This window comes from Stegodyphus dumicola, chromosome 9 (assembly GCF_044657685.1).
Source record: "Stegodyphus dumicola isolate Sdum_Otavi_A_Nest chromosome 9, ASM4465768v1".
Classification (NCBI taxonomy): Eukaryota; Metazoa; Arthropoda; class Arachnida; order Araneae; family Eresidae; genus Stegodyphus; species Stegodyphus dumicola.
In genome coordinates, this window is record NC_140776.1 from 102589185 (window position 1) to 102602198 (window position 13014).

At 35.0% G+C, this 13014-nt stretch overlaps 1 protein-coding gene across 1 annotated transcript in view; it reads left to right on the forward strand.

Moving 5' to 3' along the window:
* The first annotated feature begins 772 nt into the window (after positions 1-772).
* LOC118204232 (uncharacterized) overlaps positions 773-13014 on the forward strand; it is a 39613-nt gene continuing 27371 nt past the window's right edge. The window contains exons 1-2 of the mRNA XM_035376559.2: positions 773-925; positions 7276-7535. Of these exons, the coding sequence (XP_035232450.2) occupies positions 7277-7535 (259 nt within the window). The 5' untranslated portion in view covers positions 773-925; position 7276. The remainder of the gene's footprint in view (positions 926-7275; positions 7536-13014) is intronic.

Below are 13014 nucleotides of genomic sequence, written 5' to 3' on the forward strand. Positions count from 1 at the left end.
TTTTATGTCATAATGTTATTGTAAAGTTGTTAAATTAGAATTTGTGTTTCCAAGTAGTTATTTCGTCTAATTTTATGAAGATTTTGTAACTCTGAATCGAATGAAGAGATATTGCAGAACTTTCCTGACGGGTCATGGTGACAGGTTTCTTTCTTTTTTTTTTAACCAGTTTCGTGAAAATTTGAATGTTTCTGGAAAACCCATTCATGAAGTTTAAAAGCGATATATCTCAAAGCTTCCAAAACTAGTTAGGCAATCCTAAAAGCAACTGTTTTGAAACCGTTAATTAGTTTAGTAATTGGTTTCAGAGGTAGGCTACTACACTGAGCATTAATCTTTGACTAATTTTGCAGATATGCGAAATTCTTCACGTGTTAAGAATTTGTCACAACTCTGCTTTTCTCATAGAGCTATTTCTACCTGTTTATCTAACTCAGAGCCATTGTTTATTTCAACAACGTATTAATTTCTTCTTGTTAATCCAGCATCCTCTTTACAAAAGATCTCCAAGAATTCAAAGCGAGCCATAATATTAATTACTTCATAAGTAAAATTTGTTAAATATGATTATGTTTTATAAATTTCAGCCTTCAACAATGGCAAAAAGAAAGTTATAAGAAGCAGTAGTCTAGGAGCCAAAAACATAAAGGTCAAGTCTGATAAGTATCCTATGGTTTTAAACATTAGATAAGCGATTCCTTATTTGAGGTCAAATCACATTTCCGCTCCATTTGTTGCGCTCTCTGTATCAAAAGATTAGACGGAAGTGAGAAATAAATGATCTTGGAGGCGGAACTGTATAAAAAAAAAAAGAAAGCAAGTAATATCGGACTTGGAGAAAAAATTATCTAGTGTAAAAGAATAGTATACTATTTGGAAAGAGTTGGTGTATTGGAAGAACATCGCAGAAAGCATAACTCGAAAGGTAATTTATATTATTTATCAATATATATGAATACATATGTATTTATTATATTGCTGAATGTTATTAATTAAGCTTCCATAATGGCCATTTAAGATGAAAGTAATTAAAACTTTAATTTCGAAAATTTTAAATTAATGTCACAGTAAGTGTATCAAATTTAATCAAGAATAAGTTATTAACCAAGGCGTTTTTTAAGCACGGAAACTGTGTCTTGTATTACTGTATTGTCTTGAATGCAGATGCTACTACTAAATGTGGTGGCGATTACGGTAATCATTCGTATAATACACTCAAGTCAAATTTATTTTTACATACCCAAAATTATATATTCTATAAAATATCCAATCATTGTAATCAACTTTTGAGCATTATCCTATCGAAAATGATCTAAAGGTTTCTGATATGCAAGTCAAGGCGTTAGGTCATCTTACGGTGAATCGAGCGTTTTGCGCAAGATCAGTACCTCACAGAATTTCTGCAATACAGCATTTGATAATCAATTCATATGAATCACTGAAGTAGCGAACCATCAGCCATTTAAAAGTATATACAGTTTGGTCTTCTTTGGTAACTTAGGCTAGACAAAACTCTTGTAAAATCTAGTGGCATTTATATCACTAAGTAACATAAAGTTAGGAAACGAGTCCTATCATTAACTCAACTAAAACTTAACAACGGCTCCAAATTGCTCTTAGTGAAGCCAACAGGTATGGCTTAACTAAAAGATATTGGCTTAACTCAAATTAACTAAAACTAATGAAAGTAATCAAAATCGTAAAAACAACCTTGTATTTAGCGTAGGTATAATGAAACACTCAATCAATTTCGAGGGCAGCTAAAGGTCCCTCCTCATCAGGAGAAAGAAATACCTAGAAAGAAGAAAATAAAGGAGAAGGAGTCACAGAAACACGTGGTCCTTATCAGCACTGCACGTGGTTATAACTAGATTTTTAATCAGAGTTGCACTGGCCGCCTACTTTTACTGAGCCAGGCTATCTGATCAAGAATAAAGGACAAGAAAAATTAGCGAAGTTAAAATAGGGAGCGAGGGGCAAATGCACCTTAAACGCTCAAAATCTGAACTTCAAATAATGGAAAACAATTGCCGATAGATGGCGTTACCTCCTCGCGTTTGGTACTACCAGAGGGTACTAAAATCCGTTCAGTGGTTGCTTTCCATTATTTGAAGTTCAGATTTTGAGAGTAAGGTGCATTTGCCCCTCGCTCCCTATTTTAACTTCGCTAATTTTTCTTGTCCTTTATTCTTGATCAGATAACCTGGCTCAGTAAAAGTAGGCGGCCAGTGCAACTCTGATTAAAAATCTAGTTATAACCACGTGCAGTGCCGATAAGGACCACGTGTTTCTGTGACTCCTTTTCCTCTATTTTCTTCTTTCTAGGTATTTCTTTCTCCTGATGAGGAGGGACCTTTAGCTGCCCTCGAAATCGATTGTTTCATTATACCTACGCTAAATACAAGGTTGTTTTTACGATTTTGATTGTCACATTAGCGTGTTTCTCTTCTAATCTAATGAAAGCAAGTTAGCCTAACGGCTTCACAACTGAAATAACGAGTAAACTGGCTCTAAGGTCGGCCTAACAGGCCTAATCGCTAGACTAACTCACGCCGCAGGATACTATTCACAAGAGTATCAAACTAGTAACGTGACTTTCAAGCAAGCTGAACATCCTCTGTTTCTACTCTCTAAAACTTTCCTTTGAACAGACCATTCTTTCTACTTCATTTGAATATCACGCGAGTTAAAAATTTACATTCTGGCGGGCAAATGGAAATGAGAGGCATAGAAAAGAAAAAATTTAACATAAAATAACTGGTTAGAAACTTGATCGGAAACTCTACAAATAGAGTACATAATCAGGGAAGTAGTGAGATGGTAAAAGATAATAAGGACGCTTGGACAAGGTGGTAAAAGAATAACAACTGTTTGCTTCATATAAACTAATAACTGGGGATAACTGTCTATATGGTATATGGTAATCCCGGGTCAGCTGTTTGGGAGTTAGGTTCAGAGCTTACTGCAACCACTGGAACTGTTACACTGGAGTCAATACAGGAAGATTTAATGAAAAAAGCCTTTATACTCGAAAGCCAAAGGTATATGTTTCACAATCTTCAGAACAAAAGAAGCATCACTTTAAATGATCCAAAGAACACCATAACTGAAATAAATGTCAATGGTCTTGTGTCCTCTTTACTGATGAGTCACAGTTAAGTTTCAGATCTATTTCTGAATGCATTTACATCTGGAGAGAATCAGAAACACATGAATCGTCCATTATGTGCGAATATTATGCAACTTGACCATTTCGGTAACGCAGGTTAAAAGCATGGCAAGGAATAATAATAGTTGGACGTGCCTATCTCAACATTTTCAACAGCAAATCTGTGACCGGCCAGAGATGAGGTCTTAGAACCAACCCTACGTAAAACATTTTCGATGTCCATATTGATCTAACGTGTTATTACGGACGGCAATGCTCTCCTCCACTGCAAAAACCTTGTCAGGACTTGTGTTTCTCTTGATTTGCTTTGGAAACATGGTATGTCCTGAATAAGAACAGGGAGCTTACTCAAGCTATGTTCAAGATTTGTGTATAACAGACGACATAAGCAGGAAGGGTATACGAAACTCTTTATTTTCAATACTTTACAGGCACTTCCGAACTTCGGAATACAGAGACCAACCACTTGTGGTCTGAACATAAGAATATGAAACTACTAACTAAAACTCTAACTAAAAGCTAACTTTGAATTAGTATACAAATGCCTAGCACTAAGACTGGCCTTTATTTAAAAGGGGTACGTATGTAGTACGCCGAGCTGCTGAAACTACAATACGTTTGCAAATATCAAGAGGACTATACCTCTGGCCTTAAAGGCAACCAGCAACCGAATGAAAACTCGTAAAACTGCAGTGTCAAGCGGCTTGCTTCCTAAAACTCCTTCTCTCTCCCGCTTGGCAAAAAGCCACAACTTAAGTACTTGGGCGTTAGCAAGACAATGTGCATAAACAAGTTAAAGCATTTAATTCTGGCCGGAAGTAGAAAATAAGAAGTGATAGTACAGTCTTAAAATAAAGTAAACATTACTAAAACTTAGGATCCTTACAACCTCGTTGACGAATTCCTGGAAAGTAAAGAATTGATCGACTACTGTGGCTAACAATGCTTTCTGATTTTAACCCAGCAGAAAAATTTACTTTGGAAAAGCAGTTGCATGGAGACATCCCGCTCCCCTTTTATCAGTTCTGCATCTGTCATATTTGCATCAGTAATGTACCAGTAATGTATCTTGAATATTAATCTGTAACTCTGTAACATGTTATTTTGTATGTCTTGTCGTGCACGTTGATTACCTCTCAGGTGGCATTATGTATTTTGAAGGGGTGCTATATATAGTACAAGTAAAGGTGCTATAGATAGTACAATACTACAAGTAATGTAACAGTAGAACATTCATCTGTGATATTTTAATTCGCAATATTTTGAGTCTCTGTAACGTATTATTTTGTGGATTTATTTAACGACTTGTGCAAAATCATTCCCATTTAATCAGTAATAATATTCAGTGTTATGTCAATGTATCAGTACTGTAGCAGTATAAATCAGTGTTAATATCAGTATTATACCAGCTTTTTATCAGTTCTGCATCTATCATGTTTGTATCAGTAATGTATCTTGAATATTAATCTTTAACTCTGTAACATATTATTTTGTATGTCTTGTCGTGTACGTTGAATACCTTTCAGGTGGCATTATGTATTTTGAATGGCTGCTATAGATAGTGGTGGACGTGGTGCTATACTAATTAACCGTTTGATAAGGGGATAGTGTCCACGTTCTCCGTTCTCTCTCTCTCTCTCCTACAGATATAAATCCTCTGAAAACAGCATGGGTTAACAGCGTTATTGCCAACATGAAGACATGTTAGGATATGTGCGTACAAGTCAGAGGATATTCAGAATAAATATTAAATTCATACGGTTTTATTTTTTCTGAGCTATTCGTTTTCTTCCCTAAACTATCCTTGTAACATATTTAGATCATTTTCCATGTTTCATGCTACAGTTTTACATCTTATGCAGTGATCTTAATTTTTTATGTGTCATGATATTATGCATCATTCTACTCAGGTTCATAAAATTATGTATACAGTTAAAGAGAAATCAATGGTCTCAAGCATATACATATAACTCTGGACAAAAGTGTATTATAATTGTTCTACTGCTCGAATATGTTTTTCAAAGTTTCAATTTTTTTTTACCTATAAATGTAGCTGTGGCACAGCTAAAAACGTTGTTTAATTCTGAAACTTATGCTATATAAAAAAATGCCCATGTACAGCCAATTAATTAATTTATTGTATCTTAATTTAAATAACGTTATTCAGTATTACTTCGTTCTTTTGCGCATGTATGAAAACACAAATTGATAGAGAATTAATTATGAACTGTTTTAATTTTTTTTAACTTAATGATGAAGCTCTTATCTTCAGATTTCTTTTAGGAAACTCCTCGGGTTGCCAAAATATCTAAAATAAAACTTTGTTTTATATTCTTTCGCTGTCATACTGGATTGAAACGAAACCAAGCAAAGAGCAGTAAACTGCAGAAATATTTTGTATGTCAATATATGGCAATACATTATGATTCTTTATAGCGATAGCATGAATGAAATTTCTTAAAATATACATGAAAATGGGTATATATGTAATATATTCAGAAGCAGGAATTTGGATGGCGTAGATGATCCATAATGACTAAGAAATTGGAGGCGAATGCAGATTAAATCTTCAGTTTTATTTTCAGCAAGATGTTGCGGCTGCACACAAGTCAGCGCATTAAATATGTCTGTTTCAAAAGGCTTACATTTTTGATAACATTGTAGCAAGAAAGCAGCAGCAGACAGACAGCAGTCTAGCTAAGGCAAAACGTAGAAAGTGAATAATGTTCAGGATGAAAACTCAAGGCAGACTGAGTTAGTTTTGGTTTTCAAAGCATTTTGATTGGACAGTTGATATTGCTGTAAAATTACTATTGGCTGGTTGACTTTTAGTTCCATTTACATCCTCATATTTACGTAATAATCATATGACATAGAATAGTCTCGAAATGACGCAGTGCAGAAAGGGGTTACTATTTTTAGAATTGAGAAGGGAAATTTACGTTGCTAATTTAATCTTTTACATATTTTTTTTTTATTTTTCTTACATATACATATACATATATATGCTAATAAATAATAAAACTTCCACAGAATGATCAAACACGACTCCAGTATAATGTTTTGGAATTCCATAAATATGGTAGGGTTAGAAATGTGATATTTATTTATGTTTTAAAAACAATCATCGTTTTCAGTGGCGACCATCACGAAAAATTTCACTAAATGTAGTTCCAACTAAAGTATGATCCGAATAAATTTTTTGAATCACAATACTACTGCTACTACTAATAATAACAGTAATAACAATAATCATGATGATTATAACAACAATGAACAGAGAGATAGAGAGACAGATCAATAATTCAAAAGTATTTAAAAGTAAAAATGCCGCTTCTTAATCTTGCGCATTGAATGCATATGCCACACAATGATTGAGTAGTTATCTTGCATAATCTGTACCACCATTTTCTCTCCGTGGTTACAATAGCATTAATCTTGAACATTTCCCATGTTTCATGTGTTCATGTTCAAGTGAAGTTCGAAGAAGAATGTACCTCCGTACTTGCAGTTCATGCAGTTCACCTGACACTCCAACTTATTTTGTTAGCAAAAGACATAAAATGTGGTTACTACATAGTGCTTGCTGTTGAGTGAATAGAATACGCTGCATTTTACGAATATCAACTTATAAACTAAGCAAAGCAATGAATTAATGGACTTAGGACTCTTGCGAAAAGAGAAATGCCCATTCATAAAAAAGCGGAACTTATGCACTGATAATATAATAATTCAAAACGTAAAACTTCTTTCTCGTTCGCGGGCTCACCAGCGGCCGAAGGATAAAGTAGCTGAACACTGATAGTTCAGTCCGGGTTTCGAATGCCGGTGAACGGGTTGGCTGGACGGACATTTTCGAGGTTTTTCTCGTGTGTAATGCGTATATGAGCCAAATTACCTTTGGAAGCACTCCACGAAGGCAATGCTGATCTTAGGTAGATAGCCATTGAGTGCTTTGCCATATTCAAATATACCAAACCTTTCTCGTTTACAAAGATATATAAGAAAATAGAGGTATAATCTAGAATGAATTTAAGCCTTTTGCATGCACTTAAAACTGGAAATACCACGCAAACTGTTGTTTTAGTTTTTGTTTTCTATTTCAGAATGAACCGAATGCCAGCACATATAATTTTAGCCGTAGGTTGCTTCTTTGCAGTCGGCCACAATCTCTCTAACGGCCTTGACACATACCGAGAACTGAATTTGCAGCGTACTTCAAAATACCTAAACCAAGAACCTTCTACACAAAATATTGCAAATAGATATGAACATGATTCCTTGATACTTAGCAATATCACATTGTCCTTTGAGGAACAAGACACAAAACGCATGAAAAAATCTCCGAAGACCATGAAAGAAACAGGTAAAATATTTTCAAAATGTCTGAAAGAAATAAAATGATAATGAAATTGTAATTGTTCTATGTTGCATGGATAGTACTGCCATTTCGACGCCATCAAAAAATTAGGATGTAACATATTAATTTTTTGTATTTAGGGCTTTTCGTATTAGTTACAAAAGGTGCTGCATTGGTTATATTTTTTTAATATAATCATAACTGATTATATATTCTTGAATGTTCAAATTAATTCTTCTAGCTCTAGCTCGCACTAGTTCTCCAAAGTGCAATTGAGAAAATACGGGGGGCGTTACTAGCAAACAGACATTTAAAAGCAAATGAGAAATTATAAAATGCTTAAATCAGGCTGCGTAAACCATATATCTCTAGAGTTATTAGATTATACTGATACAGGAACGTGGAAAATGTGCAGTGTCCTCGCTGGAATTTGAACTTCGGAACCCGGAATATGCGTTGAACGTGTTTCCAGTTACACCACGAAGCTATGCGAAACAGAGTGGAAAAATACCATAAATCTTGCGAGTTAATACATCACACTAGTTGGTCTCTACCACATTGGAATTTACAAACTATCAGGTAAGTGTTCAAAAACATGACCATAAATCCGCCTTTGAAGTGATATCCACTGCACCCATATCCTTTCAGTGTATACTGTGGCCAGAAAATCTCTTTACACCTAAACTAAATGCCTGTAACAGTATACGATCGTAAGATATTTAAGATTTAAATCTCCCATCTTGATCATTGATATGGCAGCAGTGTTCCTCATGTGAATTTCAACGTGATTGCTATGTGACTATCCGCAGAGGAGAATAAAGTCTGCGCCATAACCAATTCATTGTCGCGTCTTTCTATGCTAGTGAAGAACAATGGCAGATACCAGGAACCTTCACTTTGGAGAAGCGTTAAGTGGCAAGTGTTGTGAGTTTATGAACGGTAGCACAACAACGAAAATGTTGCACAGGAGATGGATACGTTTCGTGATTAGTTAGGTAAGAATCCAAAAGTCGTCAGATTTTCATCTGGTGGGAGAAGAACGTTTTTTGCCTGGGAAGTGTTTTGGATTCACCAATCCCTTATGCTTGGCCGCCTTAACCCCTTCGAGCCGGGTAGCGAAAACGCGCGCTTATCGCGGAGGCCGGCAGTGTCTTCCGCGAGCGCTCTCCAGGGCCGGGGGCTTTTTTGCTACTAAGCCTAAATCCATGAAATTTCCGAAGTATCAACGCATTGTTTAATAATGCTCTATAGAGTATTTAAACGGCTTATGCTTTATAGATATTTTATATATATACTTTAATTACCTTATTTCTTGTTTAAATGCATATTTTACACATTTTATTTTAATTACTCACCATTTTATGACTTTTAACCTTATAATCTGAAAACTAAATATATTACTTAAAATTCTCTTTTCGTATGAAAATTTTTAAAACAGGGATCCACACACAGTCCTACGTTATATTCCTTGAACTCTTAATAACTCATTGCCGTTTTGGAGGATTTTTCCGGGAATGTGAACAAACGAAGCATCGTCGTCTCATTTTCTTATCAGTCTCTTCTGAACAAAGTTTTGGAAAATGTCTTTCAGTTAATCTTTCAGAACCAATATCAGAATATCAGAATTTCAGAATCAATATCTGAAGTATTTTGCATCATTTCTGCTATTTCATGCTCTGTTAAACATTTTCGACGCTTCGACATTGAAACGGTAAAAACAGAAAGAATTCACGTCTAAGAGGATCTAATTATTTTCTAAAAACTGAACTGTAAACGGAAATACTCAACGCTTTAGCGCATATAAAACTTCTACTTACAATAAATAGCTACCACGTGCGAATAAAGCGCGATTTAAAGAGACGTCATAAATCACGCCATTCGGAAACATTTAGTTCCCCGTTTGTTTATATAATCAAAAACACGTGTATGTGAGTCATGCTTCTCTCATTTCGAGTAGAAGGTCTAATGCACATGTATCTGAAACCATATGGACATACAGTGCCATCTTGTGGCAGAAATTATAGTTTGAAAAACGTTCCAAGGTACTGGCACAAATACGTGACAGTCGGTAGAGAATGCAACAATGCTCTGGCACGCCTGCGTGTCGGCCGGTAGATAAGTGTGTTCGTTGCTGGCACGTATACATGACAGTCGGCGCGAAGGGGTTAAAGACCGGACCTGACACACCAGAGAATTCCCTGTGGGGGATCATCAAAGGAAAAGCGGTACGTGAAGAATGATGCTTTCCGAGAAAGTATATTTGAAGCCTTTAAGCAAATGACACCGCAGCTGCTAAAGCGGATGAGTTAGAGAACATTCAGGGATATCAAATTATGAAAGCGTAATGGTGGTATAGATAAAAACATTTTGTACACATAACTGTAAGTGTTATTAGAATGTTAGAATGAAATAATTGTACGTATAAAGGGACTCTCTGATCATCCTAAAGACCATTGCGCATGGTATTTTATGATGCGTGTTTTGCAGGTTTATTACTACATAAAGTTTGAGAAATCTTTAATCGTTATCTATCCTATTTTCCACAGTGTGTGATGAGTTTTATTTTATAATTTGATACAGTAAAACTTGAGTAAATAACTAAAAATATTTTATGTATTTTTAGTCAGTTTTTGCAGATTACATTAAATATATATCAAATGCGTCACGGCTTTGCGCAGTAAACAGTATTTGAGGGGGACCGTAAACCAAAAAAGCTGGAAAACATTGTTTTAGCATTTTGATTTGTTCATGTTTTTATCGATATGCTTTTGCTAATAATTTGATAATACGTCAAATTTTTGTTACCAGAGAAATCCTTTTTAAATGTACATTTGTAGCGAAATTAAAAGACTAACTGTATTTCTCAGTGAAGTTTATATCAATTTATACATTATTGTGTTATATTAAATTCTTTCTGAATTCCTACTTTCTGTCATTTCATTATAAAGGAAAATTAAGTCAGTTTGAATGACGAGCGAGGAACTAAGTTAAGTAAGAAAAATCGGTAGTTTTGAGCAGCAAGGGCGCGGTATTTCTCACATTCTACCTTGCTGTAATGTCATGATGACTGTTATTGATTTTAGCGCTCCCCTGCATTAGTCGCAATAGAAGACATTTTAGCGTAAGAACTCAGTTCTTACTCTTTAATTTTAATTTACTTTCTAAGTAATTGGACTGTTGTTCAAATTTCATGCTATAAGACGTAGACACCAAGTTCTTGTCAAACTTTTTTTTTTTTTTTTTTTTGTAGTAACTAAATGTTTGAGTTATTGTTTAGCTTTTTTGTGATTAATTTATATTTTTAGATTATAAGACGACACGACAATCCGGCTGACAGTCCAGAAAGCTTACCTGTTGTTTATATTTAGTGCAATTAGAGCTTAAAGTATAATAACAATAATCAAGAGAGAAAAAAAACACGCCAAAGTCAAACATAAAATTAGGCAAAGGAACAACCTTCTGTTCGGCGTACATTTTAACCAAGAATAAATTTCACCTATTCCCCTTATGATGAAGGACCTGCACCCGTTTGCCCTCGAAATCGGTAGAGTATTGGTTAAAATATACACTAAACAGAAGGCTTTTGCTTTGCCGTATTATATGAACACAAGAGTTTAATCGAATTCTTACTAAATTCTTACTATTTTGCTAATTATAATATTTTGTCTACGCTATGCCAATGATGGTATCGATAACAAGCAGAGTGAGGCCAGTTGGTACTCTGCCTGTCGTACTCGGGTAGATCCAGAGCTATGTCAAGTCGATCTAGTGATTGTCAATTGTATGCTTGAGACGAATTTATGCTGGGTATAAAAGTGCATTAATCCTCTTATTCATTATTATCATGATATCACAGTGTCTTTTCTCACAATGCCTTTATCACAATATCTATCACAATATCACTTTATCACAATGATATCAGAATGTTTTTATGACTTTTAATGATCGTATTCCGATGTTGATTCTATACCACATCGCCGCTATACATTGTCGATCCTGTGTCCCCTCGATGCTACGCAATGTGTATCCTAATAGTGTAAGTTCAAGCATACAAACCCAGTTCTTCCTCTTCAGTGGTGAAAAATACTGTATTTTCACTCAGAAAGCTTCTTCAAAATTGTTGCAGGACGTTCCAACACACGTTCATGGACGATATGCTACAGCACGATACAATGCTAGCCCATTTTTAACAAGACGTAAGGAATTACATGGATGTTACTTTTTGTGCTGTTTATTTGGACGAATTAGTTAAAAGCCAAGTATTCTAGGATTATCCTATCTGCCATGTCTCTATTTCATTTTCAATAGCTTCATCTGTGACATTTTCTTTAAATATGATGATAAACTCGTCGGTAGAGTTTCATTCGGTCTTCGAGAGTTTCCAATGTATTTGGTTTCCTTGGATCCGTCTTCAATCCCCTTAAGTATCTTTAGATTTCAGTTTGACCATTCCTTAAACGAGAAAAATGACTTGTGTTTTAAAGTTTATTCCTCTTTTTCAAAATATCGTGCATATTTTATCCGAATTTCGTTTACCAACTTGAATGATAATTTGTCAAATTTAAATAACTGCACTTCATGCATGGAACAAATTCGTGTTCATCTGTAATAGCATCTTCTGTTCAAACATTTGTCAATAACTAATAATGAATCAGCTGTATTGTTACTTTGTAAGCAATTTATAGGTGCGGACCATTTCAAAAGACAAACTAGAACCTTGTGCTCCTCCATGTTCTGCAAGGTGTTGTACTTCTATCTGCAATAAATTCAAATAAAATTTCCCTTTGAAGGTCATAATAATTATCATTTCATATTCCGTCTTAATAGAAAAGGCACTGCAAAGCTGAGAAATCATTCCGATACACGAAGTTTATGTCCGTCAACTCAGCTCATTTATTTTCCCCCTAAAACTTTGCAAGCTTTAAAGAAAGCCCCCCTCCCCACGTTCAAACCTGGAATGTTGGCGTACAATCCCATCGATACATTTCTAGTCCTGCTTTCCTTTGTGAATATTTTTCATATCGATATTCTGTATTTCCCCGCAAAGTTTATTCACGGAGCTTTGAAATATTCAGTTTCCTCAAGTGTCCATTAAAATTAAATTAGAGGCAAAGACAGATTTTTATTCCAAGATATAAAAACATGCTGGAAATGGTGGTATGATCCTGAACAATTGTTTGCCAACCAGAAAAGTACCGTTGGTAACTAAGTGGTATCTCTAACTAAAACACGATGTTTCGTTTGGCGAGTATAATTCGTTTTGACACCAATCCTGAACAACTCGCAACCTTGGGTTCTGACTCGTAATCCTGGGCTTTCTCACCATCTAAGCGAATTTTCTCATACTCCTTATGTCTCAAATTAATAGTACCAAGTGAATATTTAAATGGGAATCATTAGCCAATGCAGCTGTAAATTATGTTATAGCACAAATTGCGAAACTTTCAATCAGAATCTATGTTTCATGACATCTGCCATTTGTTTT